Below are 22,492 nucleotides of genomic sequence, written 5' to 3'. Positions count from 1 at the left end.
CTCTACTGCTGTAATCTGGCTCTAAGATCATCCAGTTTATTGTCCAAGGATTGTATGTTATCCAGGAGAATGGTCGAGTGGAGGCCTCAGGGCCCAGTGTCTTAGACCTGTAGTCCCCAACTTCTGCATCTGTGTGGTCAGGGCTTCTTTAAATGGCTCACCTGTCGGCAATTCATATCTCGTGCAGTCTTTAAATAGCCCATATGTCAGCTGTTTGAATCTCGCGCGATCTTTAAATAGCCCATGTGTTGGCTTTTCAGATTGCCTGTGGTCTTTAAATGGCCATACATCAGCTGTCCATGTGGTGGCTGTTTGAATCTCCTGCAATCTGCCAGAGTTCGCCATTACTGATAATTATAAGATCTTCTTACAGTGTTACTTACTGGTAAATTGGTTTCTATGGTTGTGGGTTCAAGTTGTAATAGTTCTGAATGGGAATATGTGATGATTCCCGTCGGAGCTGCACACAGAGTCATGACTGTAAGGCACCATCTTTGCTGTAAGATATTACATTGCTGCCTATTTCTCCCTCCAAAATGGATACAGCTCCTTGAATCCCACTCTTTCAACAAAAGAACTGGTGAGTTAATCTGTTGCCTTTGACAACCAGTGCTGTCTATATTGTGCTAAATATCGTGCTTCACTTCAAAACAGTGTGAATCATAGGATTCACAGATAAAAGGAAGACAAATGATAAATGAAAATGAGAGGAAAGTGGAGAAAGAAAATAAAAACAAGTAGAAAGGCAAAGACCCTGTAAAGTTAAGTTTTCAAAAAGTAATAAAATAGTATCAGATCTGAGGGCTGCATTAACAGAGGTCTTGAAGAAGGAAAAAAGTGTTGATTAGGTTGACATAAATGTTTCCACTTACAGGAAGAGGCCGACATTAGGTTGAACATAACAAAATCCAACAATTCTAATCAGGAATTCAGGAGTAACTGCATGAATTACTGAATGATTAGAAAATGAGGTGGCTGCTGTGACTTACCTGGATAAAAAAAACAAAAAGATGAGGAAGAAAGGAATGAAAGGAAGAAAGATAGAATTATGAAGGGTGGGAGAAGGCATGGTGGCAGAATGGTCTAATTCAGTGTTGATAATTACATGTAAAGTTGTTCATCCCCAACTCTCATCTCCGATTTCACTGTGCTTACAGTTTCATAGCAACCTGCTGCCTCCAACTTCCGCATCTTAGAATTGCAATAATTTACTTACGGCTTCGTTCAAGAAACACCTTGTCCACAGGCTGACTGGAACCCGAGGATGTTGTAAACAGAGGACCTTGGGGTCGTGGAGCTTTCCTATCATCAATAACATCGTCTTCTTCCACTCCCAGTTCATTACAGTGATCAGTCGGGCGAGTTCTCCTGTTTGTCATTGAAAAATACAATGACCTTGTTCAAATCATTTTCTTGAATGCACTGTTTTAGTTAAAGAAAACTCAAAAGGGAAGAGACGTGAAATAATAATTGCTCAATCATTTTAAATGGATGATTGGACAGCCAATGAGAATGTCAATCAGTGAGCACTGAAGACACTCTACAAATCGGGCAGCATCTGTAAAGTGAGAAAGTGAGCCAACACAACACACATTTAGAAATGAAAGATGACAGGTCACTTACCTGAAATGTTTACTATGTTTCGCCTTCATTGATACTGCCTACCTAATGAGTATCTCCAGCATCTCTGCATTTATTTCACATTTCCAGAACCTGTGGTTTTTAGCTTTATGTTAAGTCAGGAGACCTTTGTCACCACCTGGCCGGTGATTTTACATTTGGTGTAAGCTATGCCCCAGCCACTGGACCCAGAGCCCAGACGAAAGGTGGTTTGCTGACCTCATTGAAACATGAAATTCTGAAAGACTTGCTGAGGGAGATTCTGAGGCCTTTCCCAGAGATTAGAAATGTGGAGTATCAGCTATATAGGCTTTAGACAAGGAGGAATTCATCACTCAAGACTTGTGAATGTAAAATCTTCTAACCTAGATGGCTGTGGATGCTCAGTTGTTGAGTATATTTAAGGCCAGGGGAAATCAGGAAATATAGAAATTGGCACCATCAGGTCCATCAAGCCTGTTCTACCATTCAGTAAGATCATCACTGATGTGGCTGCAGACTCAGCTGCAGTTGACTGCCTAACCTCTTAATTCCTATATTCTTCAATGACCTTTTGCTGTATCCTGATTGGCTGCTGCATGTTTTATAAAGTGCCTCTGGATGGCCCAAAAGACACTTGATAAAGTTTCTGTTTTATAAAGTGCTTCCGGATAGCCCAAGTTCAGAACTGGTACTCTTGAAAAGCAAATTTTCCTTTAGCTTGATGTGTTAACTGTAGATTCTCATGTGCCGATCACAAGAAAGTTTCGAATCCAAAGGAAATGGCCTGTGGTGTGGGTCCCACAGTCAACATTGATGATTAAGAACCCTACGTTTTGAAGTGTCTTAATATTATATGGGATGTAGTTAAAGACAAATTTATTGAGTGGATCTGGGCTTCAGCAAGTTAATGTCCAAATTGTGTTTCCAAATGCTGGAAATTTTCAAGTATCAATCAATAAATTATCGTTTTGTATTTATTATATTTTAATCATGAGATGTATGCAGAATAAGTTTTCCTGCTGTTAGTGTAATTTCACTCCATTGGGGACGGGACATCTGATTCTGTTAAGTGATGGGCATGGGCAAATCACAATTTTATACACATTTCTGCTCTGCATCATGAAGAGAGCCTCTGCTTCCTCAGGAGTTTGCGGAGGAGCTAGTGGAGTTGTTCAAGTGAACCGGTACGGACTTGAAGGGCCGACATGGCCTGTTTCTGTGCTGTAAACGGTTATATGGTTATAATAGTTTTTTCCCTCAGTTTTTCACCATTCATAAAATGATTCTTCTATTGGCAATATGTCAATTTAGCAATCTGTAAAGTGCATATCTACACATTGGTGAGGAAATTTGCATTTACCTCTGCCAACATGTAATGATCCAGGTTTTGAGGGAGTTGGACAGTAATGTCACTTTTCAGAATTTCCAAATCCCTCATGGAAGGCTCTTGGAGTATATCAGGTACAAATTACTGGCTGTCAGTTAAATGTCGCTATCAACAGTTAAAATAAAATCACATATACAAGAAAGATAGATCAGGATTTGGACGTCAATGTTTCAAAGAATGCTTTACAAAGCTTCACAGCAGAAAAGGCTTTTAACACACCATGTCTGTACCAATGATGATTTTGTAACCAATGTGATCTGCTTTAACTTAATTCCACTACACCCTTTCATATTTTTGTCACGTTTGTGATTTATTTAAAAAGCAGACATATCATTATAAATAAGGCTGCAGACAATGAAGAGTGTGCATTAAAGCCAGACAAGCTTTACTGCTCAGGGATAATGAAAGAACTTAGCATCTCATAGTAGATGGCTAAGTAATGTTGGCACCCATTGTGATGTGTAGGTTCACATGGGTTCCTTTTGAGTGTCCACAATTTATACCAGGTAGAGCCGGTTGTATGATGGTTCTGCTAGTGAAACCCGATGCACAGAATGCATCATGGATACTTGCTTCTCTGCATCCAGTCTTAACAACCAGAAAACAAAGAGTGTGGAGACTGAGCCATATGGATATGTTTTCATAGAAACTGATAGCCAGAGCTTGCTGCCCCATGAGAAAGATGACAGAAAACAAAGTCAATTGCAAAATGAAGTGACAACTGTGCAAAACAAGAGATTCAAATTAAACTGTTATTTTCCACATTGACTTTATTTGTAAGAAAGGGACACATTTCATGGCAAGGGCTGTATCAGTCACCCTACTGAAAGACTACAGGAGATCCCCTTCGATTTAGCTCATAAGGTGGTTTGATGGGAAAATGCAGAATTGTAATTATATCAGAAATTGAGAAATACTAGGTCACTCTGGAACACAGAATGTTTCATGGACTGCTGTGAAACCAGCATTGCTGTACTTGATAAATATCTAGAACAGACCAGAAACCCTCTCAATAAAGGGTTCCGATCTAAAACATTGACTAACCATTTCTACCCATGGATATTGCCTGACTTGCTGAGTTCCTCCAGCAGCTCCTGTTTGCTTGATTCATAAACCCATGACTGCTCACCAGCACTCACTTGTTTCTCTTCCTGGTTTTGCGGGGAAGTTCACTGTTTGGCCCACTGTACAAATTGCTGCCTTCAGAGACATTTTGCTGGATGAAGGTGGTCTCTGAATCTATAACAAACAGTTAAATTACAGTTAACATTTTGCTCCTAGTCTCCTTTATTTTTCATAATTTTAATCTGTAGCTTCCTCAGGATTTACTAGATGAAGGTTACTGGCAAGCTTAACACCATTTCCGAACAAGGGTCATCAACTCAAAACATTAAATGTTTTCCTTTCCCCATAGAATACTGCCTGAGTATTTCCTGAACTTTTTAGTATTGATTACAGATCAAAACACAGGTAGCAACCTTCATCTGACACAGACACAAGAAGAAAACCAAGGACTAGCAGCAACTTTGTACCTTTTTATTTTTCCTCAAATATCGTAAATCTCACCTGCCAACTTCTCACTTTATTCCCAAAATCTAACCACTTGCTCAACACAAGCAACACTGCCACATGATGACATAGTAAATGTCATCTGGACAAACAACCTGATGCAAGGACAAATCATCTGCAGAAAGAAGCACAAATAAGGATCAGACAAATTAATGGAATTCAAAGGCGCATTAACCTTTTTGATAATTTGCACATAGGATCTCCCCTAGGACAGTCTGCAAGTATCCAGTATGTCACTGCACCAAAGCATTATGATCGATTGTTTTTCAAGCTCACCAATGGCCATGTTCAAAGCTCTAATTACTTGGGATTTAAATAAATGGAAAGGTCTTTGAGGAAAGGCCTATCACATTTCCTGATGACACAGAAGGAAGCCATTCAGCCCACTATGTCTGTGCAGGATTACAGAGGAATCCCATCCCACACTAATTTAGAAACTAAAAATTAGATTGGATTCGACCCTGAGTGAATTTAAACAGCACTTTGATTACTGAATTACCTGCAAATTCTGAAATTCACACTTCACCAATTCCACTTTGCATAAGATACATTGGTGGGGGTTGTTTTACTAGATTGAAAGCATCAGTTTGGATTTCAATTCAGCACAAGCCAAACCTTCAGTGCCTGATGTTGAGAATTTCCAAAGAGGCCAGCCCTGCTCACCAGTTACAGGCAATAGTTTTCTCCTCTTCTTTTTCTTTTGAGGAGGAGCATCCTGAAGGTCTGGGGTAAGGGGCTCTATGCTCTCAGACTGCCGTCTTCCTGTTGAGCTCAGCAATGTATCTGTGAGATATGAAATGACAACAATAAAAGAACATCCAACAACTCATTCACAGTCAATTATGTTTTTTTTTTACACAGCTGTTGCAATCCAGGAAATTAATCCCAATTTCCCAGAATGCAATCTGTGTAAAAAGATCAGAACGGGAATAAGGATTCATTCCTGCTCCTGCATTTTACCTCCTCGACCCCTAGTAATTTTCACGGAACGCCTGCAGTCAAAACTGAACTGCCGGTGATCCGTGAACAATGGGCTAATGAATAGGACGTCCAGCCTAGCAAAAATACCGCACTTCAGTTATTTTGTCTAAACTCGCAGTGTGATATGGAGATTTGGAGTTTTGGTTGTTGCTATGTGAACGGCCACTCCAGGAAGGTAGGGAGACATTTCAGAACAGAAAAATCACGCAAGTTCTACGTAAAATATCATAAGTGACTGTCTAAACCCTCGAAGCTGAGTCAGCGATTAGTTCGGGACTAATTTGTTATAATGATAATGAGTTTATTGTCATGCACATTGTTTGATATAAATACAATGTACATCGAGTAGGAGATTATGGGGTTGGGGCAGGTAAGTTTACCCGTACTCACAAAGACAATGTACATTGGTCATAAGTAATAATTTCCAACAACAGAACAGAAAACATGTTTTATTGCAATATGGGAAAGGGCTGGAGAAACTCATGCATGACCTGCTGAGTTTTACCAGCATTATTGTGCATTGCACTATAATCACAGCGCCTGCAGACGTTTCTGTTTAACAGCATGCTTCTTTATTGTTAGTTTTAGCATTGGGTAGAGCGAACAACTTTTTGAATTTTGTGTTCCAAGTATTTTCCCCAGCTGACTACAGACTGCTCTCCATTTTTTTCAAGACCAAAAGGAGAGGATAGGTTCCAATCAACATAACACAAGTCACAGGAATAGGTCATTTGACCCCTTGCACTGATCCATCACACCTGATTTTTCATCTCAATGTTCCTTTCTTCATGTCACTCGATTTCCTTAGTATTTAGTAATCTATCAATATGAGAGTAGACTCAGCAATTAAGACTACTGTAAGCAGTTCCTGAATCTATTGGATATTGGAATCTAGTTCAGCCACCATTCACAAAACCATCTTCTTCTGATGGTCAACCCAAAATATTGCTTTAATTTCTTTGCCCTTGTTCTCCAAATTAACTTCTTTGTTTCCAATCTCTTATGGACCCATATTAATCTTTGCTTTTTTTACTCTTCATGCATATTTACAATACATTTTTATGTTTCTCATTGGCTTAATGCTCACAATTTAACATTTCTTTTACTTGTCAACATCTTGATCCTTCTCTGACGAAGGACCCAGGCCAAAATATTGGTTACTCTTTTCCTCCTCTGGATGCTGTGTGACCCGCTGAGTTTCTCCAGCACGCTTGCATATTGTACTTGATCCTTTTTTTTGAATATTTTATTTTGTGGTCAAACAAGTATCAAGAAAATAAATAAAAAGGAATCATTGATACAAGTTGTCCACATTTCAAAACAACCCCATCCCTCCTTCCCCCCAAAACAAAACCCCCTAGATAAAGAAAATAGAAATTGGAAAGAAAGAAACAGAATGAGAAAGTAATAATAAAATAGAATGAAGAAGAAGAAAAAGATGGATGGAAGAAAGAAAGAACTGTCGGGATCTGGAGTCCAGTTCAGAAAATCCAACTCTTTTACTTATCTGGATCGCAAATATGACAAAAAAAAGGGATAGAAAATTCAAAAATAGAATAAGTGTCTTAAGTATTCAACCCTGCATTGTGCAAATATGGCTGCATGCATGCAAAAACATAGTATACTTCTTCCTTAAATTGTAAGTAATTTTCTCGAGAGGAACACAACTATGCATTTCCGCATTCCATCGGGCTATGTCCAGAATGGAATCAGACTTTCAGGTAATGGCAATACATTTCCTGGCCACTACCAATGCAATTCTAAGAAATTCTAATTGGCACTTAGACAGCCTCATTTTAGGCCTTATGTCCGCAATATTTCCTAGGTGAAACAATTCTGGACTTCCTCACATCTAAAACATATATCAGGTATATTAGAATGTAATTTATTCAACTTCTGCAGGGTAAGATATAGTTGATGTAAGAAATTATATTGCACCAGTCTACATCTTACAATACAGACTGGTGTACTATATTGTACTTGAACCTTGTCTGTCAGGTTCTGAAATTCATACAATGCCTGGGCATGCTATTTTGTCAACATTAATGTAATTTTTGATTTAATACTACGTTTAACTTTGCTTGATAGTCATAGCTGGATCATCTATTTCATAGATGAAGTGAGAAATATTACCAACATTTTCACATCAATCATCTGGAAAGCAGAATTTCTAATAACTGTGTCAATTTGTTTGGAAAGATCAGGACCTGCTATTGCCTTATTATCTGCTCAATAAGCCAGACTGCTTGCACTGGTGGGTTCGGGGAATTGAGACCAGAGGTCAAGGAGAGCAGGCAGCTAGATATGGGGGCTCAATCTTGGAGCCCGCAGACTCCCTGTCACTGGTCAACATAAGGGAACAAGTAGTGGTGGCTATGGCAGTGACATCAGATGAGGCAGTGTGATCCGCAACCACTTGCCTCTCTCCAGAGACCTTCAATTTTTTCTTATTTTGCTCTTTCAATTTTGCTTTTATTTGCTGAAGTTGAGCAATTCATTACCAATATTAGAATGCAAAGCTTAGGAAAGCTTTTCACTCTCTCTCTGTATACTTGACAATAAAAAATAAATCTCCCTTGTTGACCAGTATGTACAATGTAAATAAATTTATTTCCTTTGCACTAGAATGCCCCAGCTTCCACCCTCAGAGTCCTGGACAAAGCCAGACCATAGAACCATGCAGCACAAAAACAGATCCTTGGCCCTTCTCGTCTGTGCAGAACTATTATTCTGCCGAGTCCCATGGCTCTGCACCCATACCATATCCCATCCAAATTTTTCTTAAATGTGAAAATTGAGCCCACATTCACCAATTCAGCTGGCAGCTCATTCCACACTCCCACCGCTCTGAGTGTGAAGAAGTTCCCCCTAATGTTCCCCTTTAACCCATGCCCTCTGACCTCTGGCTTTTATCTCACCTAAGTTCTGTGTAAAAAAGCATGCTTGCATTTAATCTATCCATACCCATCATAATTTTGTATAGCTCTATCAAATCTCCTCTCATTCTTCTATGCTCCAGGGCATAAAGTCATAACTTGTCCAACCTTTCCATGAAATTTAGTTCTTCGTTCCACCAGCATCCTTGTAAATCTCCTCTTTCAATCTTATTGATAGCCTTCCTGTTGTTAGGTGATCAAAACTTTACACAATAATCCAAATTTGGCCTCACCAATGTCTTTTATAACTTCACCGTAACATCCCAATTCCGATACTCAATACTTTGATATATGAAGACAAATGTGCCAAAAACTCTCTTCACAACCCTATCTACCCTATGATGACACTTTCAAGGGATTATGTATCTGTATTCCCAGATTATTCTACCACTCTCCTCAGTGCCCTAACATTTATTGTGATGTCCTACCTTGGTTTGTCCTTCCAAAATGCAACACCTCACATGATTAAAGTCCATTAAATTCCATCTGCTGGACAACCAGGGAAAGATCAGAGTCTCACTCAGCTGCTGACTGCACGTCATTCAGCTGATCAGTTATGTGTAATATCTTCATGGAGCTGGATCACTGAAGGGCAAAGGCTGCTCACCAGTGTAAATGCTGGAAGGTCCACATTCTGCAGTAGGGGACTGGCTTCATTGGCAAGCAGGTGGCTCACCTGGCAAGTGGCACCTTCCAGCCGGATACAAGATTAAATCCTGGCACTTATTCCAGTAGCAGCCAGTTTTCCACTCAGACAATACAGCTAAGTAGAAATGGTACAACTCAGTCCAAATTCATTCTAACAAAGACAACATTTAAAAGACGTTTAGACAAGTATATGGGTAGGCAAGGTTAGGGATATGGGTCATATACAGGGAATGGGATTCACTCAGGCAGATGCCTTGGATGAATTAGGCTGAAGGACCCTTTCCATGCTGTGTCTGGCCAAGCATTTAAATGAGGTTTCCCAAACTTTTTCTTTCCACTCACATACCAACTTAAGTAATCCTATTCAGAGGTGCTCTGTGATTAGTAATGGATAACTTAAGCTGGTATGTGAGTAGGGAAAAAGGTTGAGAACCACTGCTCGAGACCCAATTGTTACTAAAATATTTTGCTTGAGAAAAAACTGTCATTGGCCCATTTCCTTTGGAGTTATGAAACCGTGCACCTAACGAGTCAATTAGGTACAATTAAAACAACTTTTTTTCTTTTCACTCACATACCACCTAAGTAATCCCTTGCTACAGAGAACCTATGACATAGGAATTACATAAGGTGGTATGTGAGTGGAAAGAAAAAGTTTGGGAAATCCTGCTCTAAATTAACAAACAGCTACAAGTTCAAATGCCCCAGCACTTTTGGTCTTAGGCTCGAAATTCTGGCCTCCTTCTTCACCATTCCTTTTAGCTGTTATGCATTTTGTGGTTGCATACATTACACATATGTTCTAAGGGTACAGAGTATACTGGGTGTTAATGCATTTACGATCAGCTTACCTACTCCATTGATTGTTCTGGATTTCTTTCTTTTGATTTTGTTGATACTTAAATCTGTGGTAGAAACAACAGCCTGGTTAATTTAGTTCAATGCAACAATAACACAGCTGGTTACTGACTTGCTTATTCATTCACAGGCCACTCGACCTGTTGGTCTATAGCGTCTCTCAACAGAGCAATCCCATTTGCTTCATGTAGCCCTTAACTAATTTCTCTCTCTCATCCCTATCAACTCATGTTTTGATTCAAAATTTTAGGTAATTTATAGTTGCCCAGAATCTACTAGTAAGAAATCCAGGCCAAAGAGAAACCATACAAACTTCACACACAAAAGCACTGGAGGTCAGGAATGAGCCTGTAACCCTCAAGCAGTTCAGCAGCAGTACCAATCACTGCACAAGTATGCTTGTTGATCATCCATAAGGATAGTTTAAGATCCACACACCTGAACCTACACAATATGCTCAGCACCACTTGACACATCATTCATGAATATTAAGAGAATATGCAATATGAAATGTTACAGAGTATATAGATATGTTTTGGGGAGATAAATTGGGAAAAGTTTGTTAGTGTAGGTCACATACAAACACATTTGAAATACTTGAGCTCTGCCTCATGCTAGACATATCAGGACCTCAGAGCTTTTTCAAGAGCTTTGAAGAGTGCTCAAGAGACCTCACTAATGGACTGTTGTTTTAAAAAAGGCAACAGATGAAAGATCTTGCTGGAGCCGCAGAATGTCTGGAAGAGGGCTTGCTGTTCTAAGGAGATCATGTGGTTTTGCAAGCAGTGAGAGTCAAACAGGCTTTCTCTCAGAGAGAGATAGACAGACAGACAAACACTTGTACAGTGTTACACCAGCAGAAGTAGCTGGGACTGGAACAGGACAAGCTGGCAAGCTTATGGAAAGTCCATTTGAAAGATGGCCTGGTTACACTTGGAATAAGAGAAACAAAAAGGAACTCTGTGGTGACCTGAAAGAAAGAGGTTAGCATCTGGAGAACCCTGAAGGGGAAAGTTTCGTCAGCAAGACACGAGAGTAGTTGATTAAAAAGGACTCAGTTGTGGATATCATCGTAGAACAAACCTCTCTCTGAAAACTGACAAGAACCTTCTTGAGTGGTAACCATATACCTTTCAAGCACCAAATCCTGTTGAACTTCATAAATATTAAATTCTGTGCACAGTCTAAGAATTGCCTGCAACCAGTGAACTTGGAGGAGTGAGAAGTGAGATTGGACTGTGAACCAAATAACTTTTCTGAACTTACACACACATTACATACACGTGTGCTTAGAATTAGAAGGGGGTTAAGTTAGGTTAAGTAAGTCAATAGTGATGTAAAAGTTTGATTCTATTTTCATGTTTAAAGATAATTAAAAGCATCTTTTGTTTAAGTGACCATTTGTCTTGGTGAATATCTATTACTGCTGGGTTTTGGGGTCCTCTGGGCTCATAACAGAAAAGTTTCTGCTACCCACATCCCCCACTTTCAGCCTCATCCAATACTTCCAGTTGTTGTACAAACCACACATGAATAATTTCAATGGCAGTTAGCTGATGTAATGGAAGAAGGCTGTATGGTCTCTGTTATTAATAAATATATCTGCAACATGGAGCAGAGAAAAAGTGGATCAATATTGAAGCCTCAAAACGGTTGTGAGGGAGAACAGCCAGTCCCTGGATTAAGCAAGGACTCCATTACTGAGAACTGACCGTAAGACAATTTCTCCTTGTCAAAAAACAACATTTTCTACAGCCATAACTTGGGTTGCAAGGTTAGTGTAGCAGCTAGCTTATCGCTATTACAGCACCAGTGACCTGGGTTCAAATCTGACGCTGTCTGTCAGGAGTTTGTACATTCTCCCTGCATCCTAGTTGGTTTTCTCTGGGTGCTCTGGTTTCTTCCCACGCTCCAAAGAAGTACGGGGTTAGAAGGTTAATTGGTCACATGGATGTTTTTAGGGGTGCGTGGGCTCATGGACCCGAAAGGACCTGTTACTGTGTTGTATCTCTAAATTAAAAATTAAAAACCCATATCCACTCAGTATAATTCTTTCTTTTGATTGAAAAATTATCCTAAAACTCCACATATTTATACTAATGGAATATTAACAGTATCTAGTCATTAATATATGCCATGAAAGATTTTATTATTGTTACTACCTTAAAAATTCACTAAGGAAGTTGTGTTATTTTTAAGTTTGGGAGCTGCCATGCTTTCCTTTTGGAGATACCATCTGTACACTGAGGTTTGGACCAGGCCAAAATAAAAATACTCTTTCAAAGAACAGGAGAATTAATAGTTAATATTCTTCTCTCATCCACTAAGAGCAGGGACTTGCTGTTTGTGAGCCATCACTGTTTTTCTCTCAATGGAAATCCTAAAGCTGTGTTTCTTTCTTGTTGCAGAAGTTGAGCTGGTGGCATTATTGGCAAAGGAATAGAGAATGGTTTCTTTGATTGTAGCCAGGGAGCCTTCTGAGCCACATTAACTAGCCTCAAGTAGCTGAAAAGACTTTTCCTGGACCCCCCTTTGATTTTCAATCCTTGTCTGTAAAGTCTTTTCAATGTGATTCTATCCACGAACAGCTGAAATGCAACCTGGAAAACATTATTTCCCTCCAGTTAACCTTAAGTTTTTGATGTGTCTTTTTTGGCACAAATGAATGCCAAAAATCATAGAATTTTAAGTGAAACTTGAGTTTCCACAATCTTTTGTTATAATTTGGCTGCAAATCTAGCCAAGCCCTTGGAGTAAATTAATCAGTATCAATGATTTCTCTAACTTTGCTCATTTGCAGATATTCAAGCAGCCTCTGACAATGACTCCTTTGGAAGCAAGAGCTGCTTTAAATTTTTTTTTTTAAATTTTTTAGTTATTACATCACAATATCACCAATCTCTAACAATATTTACACAAACTTTGTGCATATATACAGTGACTTTTTCCATTTTCTCCCCAATCCCCCCTCCAATAACTATTGAGAAGAAAAAACAGAACCGGAAGAGAAAAGAAAATCAAAAAAAAGCAGCGTGTCTTTTAAATATTATGCAATTCACTTTTTCCTTACGTATACTCTTTCTTGTTACGAGTCAAGATCTGGAGGCCCAAGGATGCGGTAACCAATAAAGTTTGTACGTGTCCCAAATTTGTTCATATCATGCATAATTGTCTCTAAAGTTATAAGTAAATTTCTCGACTGGAATACTTGTTCAATTCTGTGAGCCACTGTTGATCATCCATAAGGATAGTTTAAGATCCACACACCTGAACCTACACAATATGCTCAGCACCACTTGACACATCATTCATGAATATTAAGAGAATATGCAATATGAAATGTTACAGAGTATATAGATATGTTTTGGGGAGATAAATTGGGAAAAGTTTGTTAGTGTAGGTCACATACAAACACATTTGAAATACTTGAGCTCTGCCTCATGCTAGACATATCAGGGCCTCAGAGCTTTTTCAAGAGCTTTGAAGAGTGCTCAAGAGACCTCACTAATGGACTGTTGTTTTAAAAAAGGCAACAGATGAAAATACCTGAAAAAATTATTAATTGGATCAAAGGCCTATATTAATAATCCCAAGGTTAAAGTACGAACCAATGGTTATATTTCAGATTATTTCAAATTGAGTAGGTCAACAAAACAGGGATACCCACTATCACCTTTCATTTTTGCATTGGCAATAGAACCATTGGCAGAAATGATAAGAACAGATAGAATGATAAAGGGAATAAGGATTAAAGAGGAAGAATTTAAAATCAGTTTATTTGTAGATGACATTATAGTATATTTAACCCATGCCAAAGAATCAATAAAGAGGTTACGTACCAAATTGAAAGAATATGGGGAGATTTCAGGGTACAAAATTAACACTGATAAAAGTGAAGTAATGCCAATGAATACAGTAAACTATACACAAGGTAAAAAAAAAAATCCCCTTTTAAATGGCAGGTATAGGCAATATGTTATTTAGGCATCAAAATAAACAATAATTTAAATAATTTGTTTAAATTAAACTACCAGCCATTAATGAAAATAATACAAGAAGATTTAGAGAAATGGAAAGACTTACCACTAACTCTAATAGGGAGAGTAAACTGTATCAAAATGAATACATTTCCACGGTTGCAATATTTATTTCAAATGCTAATGGGAATTTTTTCAAAAATTGAATAAATTGATGAGGAAATTTCTATGGAAAGGTAAGAAACCAAGAATAGCATTGGAAAAGCTGATAGGGACATATAAACAAGGGGGATTGCAGTTGCCAAATTTTAAGTTTGGCAACTGCCCAATCAAGATTCTTGTCGGATTTTTATAAGGTAGGAGAAAAGTCAGCCTGGCTTGGGCTGGAACTATATAAACTAGGGGAAAGTGTTTCAGAACATGTACTTTACAAGTGGAAAGAGAAATTAGTGCAGCATAACAGTTTACCAATACTACATCATATATTAAAAATATGGAGTAGGATACATTTAGAATGAAAGTTAATAAACTATCAAATACCAAATATGTTGCTACAACAAAACCAATTAATACCTTTTACACTGAATAATATATATTTTAAGGAATAATCAAGAAAAGGAATAACGAGAATAAAAAAACTGTTTTATGGGCAATAACCTACTGACATCAATATTTTCATACTATAAATTAAAAACATATTTAAAAGAAAAGCTGGAAAATGATCTAAGGTTGCCAGAGGGTAGTAGCTTTAAATATATAATTATGGACACTATGATAATTAAAAAGTTTATTATAAATATGTATATTAAATTACAAGACAAAGGAAAAGATGAGGCAATATTATGGATCCAAATGCTTTTGGGAAAATTATTTAAACATACAAATAAATAATGAAACCTGGAAAGAATTATGCTCAGGCACCATGACAAATGCAATAAATGCCCGGTATCGAATGATAGCATATAATTGGTTTAACAGACACCTCAAAAATTAAAAGAATGGAACCTGACGTTAGCTGATAAATGCTTTTGCTGTAAACAAGATATTGGTACAGTGGTACATTCAATTTGGACATGTACAAAAGTGAATAGATTCCCTACAGAATTTTGGGAGGATTTAAATTCAATACTAGATCAAATTACAAAAAACAAGATACCAAAAGACTCAGAAATTTTTCTGTTAAGCAATATAAAAGACAGAGTTAAAATTAAATTTAAACAGATTCCGTAAACAATTTATCAAGATTGCATTGGCGGCAGCGAAAAAATGCACAATGATAACTTGGAAAATGGAAGCACCCCTGATTTTATTTTTATAACTTATTATTTGCCCTCTAATAAATGAATTCATTGCACCCCATAATATAAATTTATGTTACAAAATTTGTATTCATAACAAAATATATTTTAATTTGTTGTTCTATAAATTGCCTAAAATCTTGTCTTTTTAGCAAGATGGGATTAAATCTCCACCTATATCCTTTATTAGGAGTATCCTCCAGACCTGTATGGATGAGTGATCTGATAACAATCTTGCTTTATACTCAACATCTTGGACTCTCCCTTGTATTTGGGCAGAAAGTAAGTATTTGGGAGTAATTCTTATGTCTGTTAGAATAATGTGAGTAATCTCTATCTTTTGGGTATTGTTTTCTCCATATGTCTATTATCTTCACATCTTGCATGAAACTTACTTACTGTAAATTTGGCTGCTTTACTCTTTTTTGTATTTTTCCCAGATTTATCTAATAACGCATCCAACCTAAAATGAAAATCTCCACCCAATAAGCTATGTCCTTATGTATCTGCTAATTGTAAAAAAAATCCTGCATAAATTTCTGATCGTCCTCATTAGGTGAATATATATTGAATAAATTCCAGGATTCCCAGTAGACCTGGCATACTATAACATACCTCCCAGCCAGGTCTGTAACTACTTTTTCCATTTTAATAGGCAAATTTTTATTAATTAATTTAGCCACCCCCTAGCCTTTGAGTTGTAAGATGACACTACTACATGACCCACCCAATCTCTCTTCAACTTACGATGCTCTTCTTCTGTTAAATGAGTTCCATGTAAAAATGCAATATCTATTTTTCCTTTTTTAGTGATGTCAATAACCTTTTTCTCTTAATTTGGTTATGTATTCCATTAATATTAATAGTCATAAACTTCAACGTATTCATTCCATTAGCCTGTGTTTTTTACATACCACGCTCTCAGACCCTCCAACTCCCTTTGAAATTTAACACATCTTTCTATACATGTTGACACAAACACCCTTAAAAAGCTAAAAATCCCCAAAAAAGCAAGAAACTGTAAAAAAAACATGGAGAAAACCCCCTTATTGAATTGCCCTTGACGACCTGCAGGACAACAACACCCTTAACATTATGGGCTGCAGTATAAACTGCAATTATCAACTGATTTTACAGCAGACAGCCCCTCCCCAGACCCAGCCCTCCCCAGACCCAGCCCTCTCCAGACCCAGCCCTCCCCCAGAGAATTTACAACTTATTATTTAAACACTTAAGCAAAGTTCTCATAAAAACCAACTATTAATCAACAGGTTAACCTCCAAACATATTTACATATTGTCTTTAACATCTCTTAATTCTGTCCATCACTCTCTTCCTTGTTGAATATTTGTCAGTTGTTCAACAAAGTCTTGAGCTTTTCTTGGTTTTTGTCCGCCAGGGATAAATATTTTTAACACTGCTGGGTGTCACAAAACAAAATTATAACCTTTTCTCCATAATCTGTCTTTTATTGTTAAATTCCTTGCTTTTCTTTAAAAGTTGAAAACTTATATCTAGATAGAAAAATAACTTATTCCCATTATGTTCCAATGGACCTTTAATTTATTTTGTTCTTCAGGCTACCAGCCATAATATTTTTTCCCTTGTCGGATACCTTAATAACTCAATCAGAACGGAACGTGGTCTTTACTGCACCTGCTACTTCTGTGAGCTCTTTCAATTTCTATTTCTTCCTGGAGTTGTGGAATCTATTGTTTTAGAAATCCTTTTATCTCCTTACCTTCCACACCTTCTTTCAGGCCCACTATTTTAATATTATTACGCCTACTAAAATTTTCAAGGATGTCAATTTTCTGGGCCAATAAATCTTGTGTCTTCGTGACCCCTTTACTCCTTGCTTCTGTTTTTTTCATTTAAGACAATAATTTCCATTTCCACACCTTTCACTCTCTCTTCTACTTCTTCACATTGCTTTTTCATATCCCTTATTACATGTTCCATATGTTGAATTTTAATATCTGCTTTGAGCACACATTCTCTATTAACTCTGATCTCTGACATCAATGTTTCCATCATCATTCTCATCTGATGGTCAAGGTATTTTATGTCTACTGTTTGTTTTTGGCTTCTACCTTTAATTTTCTTCTGTATCTTCTTTGTCACTTCCAAGTCTTCCAACTCTTGCTCCATATCCTCACTTGAAGTAGAGTTCATTTCCAAGGCTGTTTCTCCTGCTTTGCTTGTCGTTGGGCTTACAGGAGCTTGCTGGTGATGACTGTTCTCTTCAGTGTCTTGAATGGAATGCATTCTGCGCATGTGCAAGGAGTCGCGCATGTCCCTTAGCATTCCCTTTTCTTTTTCAGTCAACCATCGCTGGAGCCCGCCCTGCGCCCTCTCATCTGACGCTGCTCTCCTGCCGGCTTCGCAGCACAGGCTACGTTACCCTGGAGAGCTCCCGGTTCTGGCATGCAGTTAAGGCCTTCATTTTGATTTTCAGGCTATTTCTTTGGTTTTTCTTTGCTGTTCATTGTGACTCTTTCCTTCTTCGGAGCCATTTTCTTTCAATGTTTATGTATTCTTTCCTGTCTTCTTTTTTGTTACAACTTTGATCTTTTCCACTTTTTAAGATTTTCTCTAGGGACCACTGGTTTCACCCGACCGACTTCATCACGTGACCACCCCCAGCTGCTTTAAATTGTTATTAAACTTTAAAATGATATCCCCAAATATAACCAGAAAGTGTTTCTACATGATTTTTGTCAGTTATTTTTAGTAATTAACACATTACATTTTGATTGTTTTGGGGGGAGAAACTTACTTCCACAGTGTTCATTATTTTCATAAAGCAATTTTTCTTTTTGAAATTACTTGCATTAGGGAAAACACGAAAATGAATTCTAGGAGAAATGTTTACAGTAGCAAAGAATTGAGGTGAGAGTGAAACTTGGCCTGAAAATGGATCCACAATACAAATCCATGTCATTATTTAATTTTGATTATTTATTATTTCTTTGGAAAAGATCTCCAGCTGGGGTTCAAGTACACATATCAAGCAATCCCAGTCAATCTTTGATGGTTAGTCCGCATGGCCTTTCATCTTACACTGACAAAGAAAGTAAACTTCGGACATGACAGACATTTCCAATTACACTTTAGAAAAATATATTGAGTGCATATGTTGGAAGCTTGAACACACAGTACAATGGCTACCTAGAGGATGTTGGCAGGTCAGGGAGCATCCTTGGTAGAAATGGCCAATTAATGTATTGGGTTCAGACCCTTTTTGAGACTAAAGTGGGGTGGGGAGATAACAAGCATAAAAAAGGAGGACTTGGGGAGTAGCCAAGAGGTGACAGGATGCTGCTGGAAGAGGTGGAGAGACAGGTAGGAGAATAGATCATGAAAGGGAAGGAAGTTTGAAAGAAAAGTGAGAATAGGAGCAGCAAAAGAATAGGTGGAAAAAATGGAACTGAGTGTATGGTTACCTAAAATTGGACAATTCAATGGTCATGGCAATTGGTTTTTTGGCTATACAGGCAGAATGATGTGCATTCTCAAATTTTCTTGAGCCTCACTCTGACAATGGATGAGATCAACGACAGACAGGTCTGTGGGCCAATTGGAAGGCAGATTAAAATGGCTAGAAACCAAGAGTCCAAGCTTGCTCCAAAGGACAGAGCGTGGATGATCAGCAAAGTGGTCGCCCTTGCTTGATGGGCACCTGTCCAACTTTCCACAGTGAGTCCTTTCCAATAAACAGAAGTTGTTTATCTTGCTTCCCTTTGCTAGAGTTCCAGATGCTAGGTGCAATTATATAACCACACAATAATTGAATACAAAATAACATTAGTAAATGTGGATAGCACCAAGAGTAATTATGTTCAAATGAGACTTACCTTTAGCTTTGCTGTTTCATTTCAATCAGCCCATAAAAGGAAAGAGAACAAGATAAATTTGCACAAAGTATAAAACACTGTTGAATAGTTTACCAACAAATGCATTTGATCAGATGTCATCCCCATCTACACGTCTTTTCATCATATCCCCATCCTCTTACCATGTACCACCCACACCCATCTCACCATATCCCACACCTTACCAAACTTCTCACCATATCCCACATCCCACCCACCTTCTCATCACATCCCATACCATCCACCCTCTCACCATATCTCCCACCCATCCCCTCACCAAATCCCATATCTCACCCACTTTCTCACCTTGCACCACCCCCTCCCACATCACCATATCCCACACCTCACCCACCTTCTCACCATATCTCCCCCTCTGAGCCATCCACCTACTCACCATATCCCACCCCATCTGTTATATGTGGATATTTTTTCAAACTTTATTTAAAGATAGAAAAACATACAGTCTAGTAATAATCAAAAATTGATTTACAAAGATATATATATATGTAAAAAACAAGAAAAAAAAGCAGAAAAATAAAATTAAAAAACTCAATCCCACCCTCCCACCCTTTCAGCCAGCTCCCTTAAGGGGAGCCAAAAATCTAAATTATATATAAAAAAATTATAAATGTTAAGAACAATTCAAAGTATATCTAAATGCATATATTCCAAATACGGAGATATTTTGCTAACAAAAAAGGAGTAATTATAATGTAAATTATAGGTAATTTTTTCCATAACAATACAAGTTTTCAATTCATTATTGTCAATGTAATGTATTAATCTCTGTATTGTCCTTATACTCTTTGGGTTTCTGTCCAGTAAGGGTTCCAAAACACAATTAAAATCTCCCCCAACTAAAATATTTTCATTAGCTTGAGTTAACAATAAAAAAGCTTCTGAAATAAACCGCTCATCATCTATATTAGGTGCATAAAAATTAAGCAAAATCCAAGATTCAGCAAAGATTTTACAGTTCACCCGTAAAACTCTACCTACATTTCCCGCTAAAGATTCCAATTCAAATGGTAAATTTTTATGAATCAAAATCGCCACTCTTCTTGCCTTAGAATTAAAAGAAGAAAACACATGTCCAACCCAATCACTTCAATTTCAAATGTTCCTTTTCGGTCAAATGTGTTTCTTTTCATTTTTAAAATATAAGTCCATACCCTCTTTCGCTTAATTGGATTATTTAATCCCTGAACATTAAAAGTTGCAAAATTCAAAGTATACATTTTTACTAACTACTAATATATTTACACTCTATAAAATAATGCTCCCCTTTATAATTCTTCAAAAGCAAAAAAAAACCCCACCCTTCAATAAACACAAAAAAATTTAAAATTTTTAAAAAAATAATCCAAAAGTAAAACACCCGAAGGTAGTAACACCCTAAAAATCTGGGCGTGGTAAGCTGACAGTCAAAGCTTTCAGTGTCATCCATCTCCCCTAGCCAGATACATATTTATTATGTAATTAAGAACAATCAAATATAGTAAATATATTCAACCCAATGATTCTAAGCCCAATGATTGTTCCGGATCTTCAATATCAAGAAGACTTTGTGTCACCTCTTCTTTCTTTCCATTCTTTCCATACCCATTCCCATTTCCGTTTACCCTCCTCTTAGGAGACGATGGTGAAGACCGCCCATTTCTTTGCAATTCTGGCAATGAATTAGCAAAAACCAAGGCATCATGATCGTTCTCAAAAAATTGAGAATGAAAGTTTCCGTAAAAAACGTTCAAAGCTGCAGCATAACGAAAAGCAAACATATAGATTGACTCTGCCGCGCTTTCTGTACCACCATTCGTAAAATCATTTCAAACAGCGAATCAAGACCACCCTCGATGTTTGTCCTGGAACTGGTATTTTCCTCAACGCTCTATGGGCACGATCCAGTTCCAAACCTTCAGGAAAAAGCTCTTTACCCAGTACCTCTGGGATCCAATGCTTAAAAAATTTTATTGGGTCAGAACCTTTAATGTCTTCTGAAAGACCAACTATTTTCACATTATTTCTCTGGCTTTGATTTTCCAATGAATCAATCTTCTCCAATCTACAAAAGAACCTACCACTTTTTCCATTTTTTCTCTATTGCGTTCCACCTGATTTTGACATTCAGAAAAGACCGTTTCAATTTTTTTTTAATTATCAGATTTTATAAATCTGTTAATATCACTCTTAACTACAGTCATTTCTTGCTTCATAGTTGACATTTCATCACACAATATATTCATTATTGTTTTCACCTCCATAAATCCTTGGGTCATTTGAGTTGACATTTGTTTTGACATATTATCCATTTGGGAACCAATCCCTTCCAAAACAGTGAACACTGAATCCAATCCAGATTCCGTAGCCACTTTTTGAGATCTACCTTCTTTAACTACAGGCTCCTCCACCTGGGCAAATTCCAATAAGGTAAGTTCCTCTTCTCCTTCAGTCACCAGAGGTTCCTTGACTGTGTGGCTGCGGGTTTGGACACCCGACGTCGGCGCTCGGGCTCCCTCACAGCCCACACTTTCTCCAAAAGGTCACAGACCCGGGATGCCCCACACATGCCCGGCAGAACCGCTGGAGCATCATCTGATGCTACACTGTGCATAACCGGGCCACCCACCCAGCAATGTCGCAGGCTCACGGGCCCCTTTGTCGGTCGGACCGCCCGCGTGCATGCAGGTCGGCTACGACCGAACTCACCAGAATGCCAGCACCATCTTGCAACTGCAGGATCGGCGCCGAGGTCAAGCTTGAACGGGCAGGAGTCCTCTGAAGCTTGGAGGCTCCCAACAATGACTCCGTGGATTCAGCTGTACAGGTAGGCCTCAGTTCTTCTGCACATTTATATGGTAATTTCTTCTGAAGTTGAGTTTTAGATTTCTTCACATTGGTAGCCATGGTGAATCATTGTTATTCAAAAAACTGTAAATATTATTTTTAACCACTTTTATACTTTTTAAAATTGGGTATTTAATAGTCCAGCTGGGGAAAGGAGGAACACACGTCTTTCTTCTACGCCATCTTGCCACGCCCCCCCTCTGTTATATGTGGTTGTGGAGAAACACATGGCCTCCCTGCCTGTCTGGAATATTGTGGACTGTGGGTGGGTCACATGTCCTCCTTGCCCGAAACTTATTCAGAAGTCACATTACCTGTCAATCAAGGTTGGACTCCAGTCATCCATTAGTGCACACCTTGCCGCTTCAGCTGAGCTGTAGTACTGTGATTGGATCATGGATTTCCTCACCTCCAGACCACAATCAGTGAAGATCGGTAAGAACTTCTCCTTCAAAATCTCCATCAGCATCAGAGCACCATAGGGCTGTGTTCTTAGCCCCCTGCTCTACTCACTTTC

General features: G+C 38.1%; 1 protein-coding gene across 1 annotated transcript in view; it reads right to left on the bottom strand.

The window, feature by feature from the left end:
* The window catches only part of LOC138762442 (transmembrane protein 237-like), a 47,574-nt gene extending 25,877 nt beyond the window's left edge, over window positions 1–21,697 (bottom strand). Inside the window, exons 1-6 of the mRNA XM_069936199.1 lie at window positions 21,585–21,697; window positions 17,350–17,630; window positions 9,975–10,028; window positions 5,222–5,341; window positions 4,129–4,228; window positions 1,217–1,368 (exon numbers count right to left, since the gene is read on the bottom strand). Of these exons, the coding sequence (XP_069792300.1) occupies window positions 1,217–1,368; window positions 4,129–4,228; window positions 5,222–5,341; window positions 9,975–10,028; window positions 17,350–17,630; window positions 21,585–21,697 (820 nt within the window). The remainder of the gene's footprint in view (window positions 1–1,216; window positions 1,369–4,128; window positions 4,229–5,221; window positions 5,342–9,974; window positions 10,029–17,349; window positions 17,631–21,584) is intronic.
* Window positions 21,698–22,492: the final 795 nt, after the last annotated feature.

The sequence above is a fragment of the Narcine bancroftii genome, chromosome 4 (genome assembly GCF_036971445.1).
Source record: "Narcine bancroftii isolate sNarBan1 chromosome 4, sNarBan1.hap1, whole genome shotgun sequence".
NCBI classification, from domain to species: domain Eukaryota; kingdom Metazoa; phylum Chordata; class Chondrichthyes; order Torpediniformes; family Narcinidae; genus Narcine; species Narcine bancroftii.
This window is presented reverse-complemented; position numbering and strand designations above follow the sequence as displayed.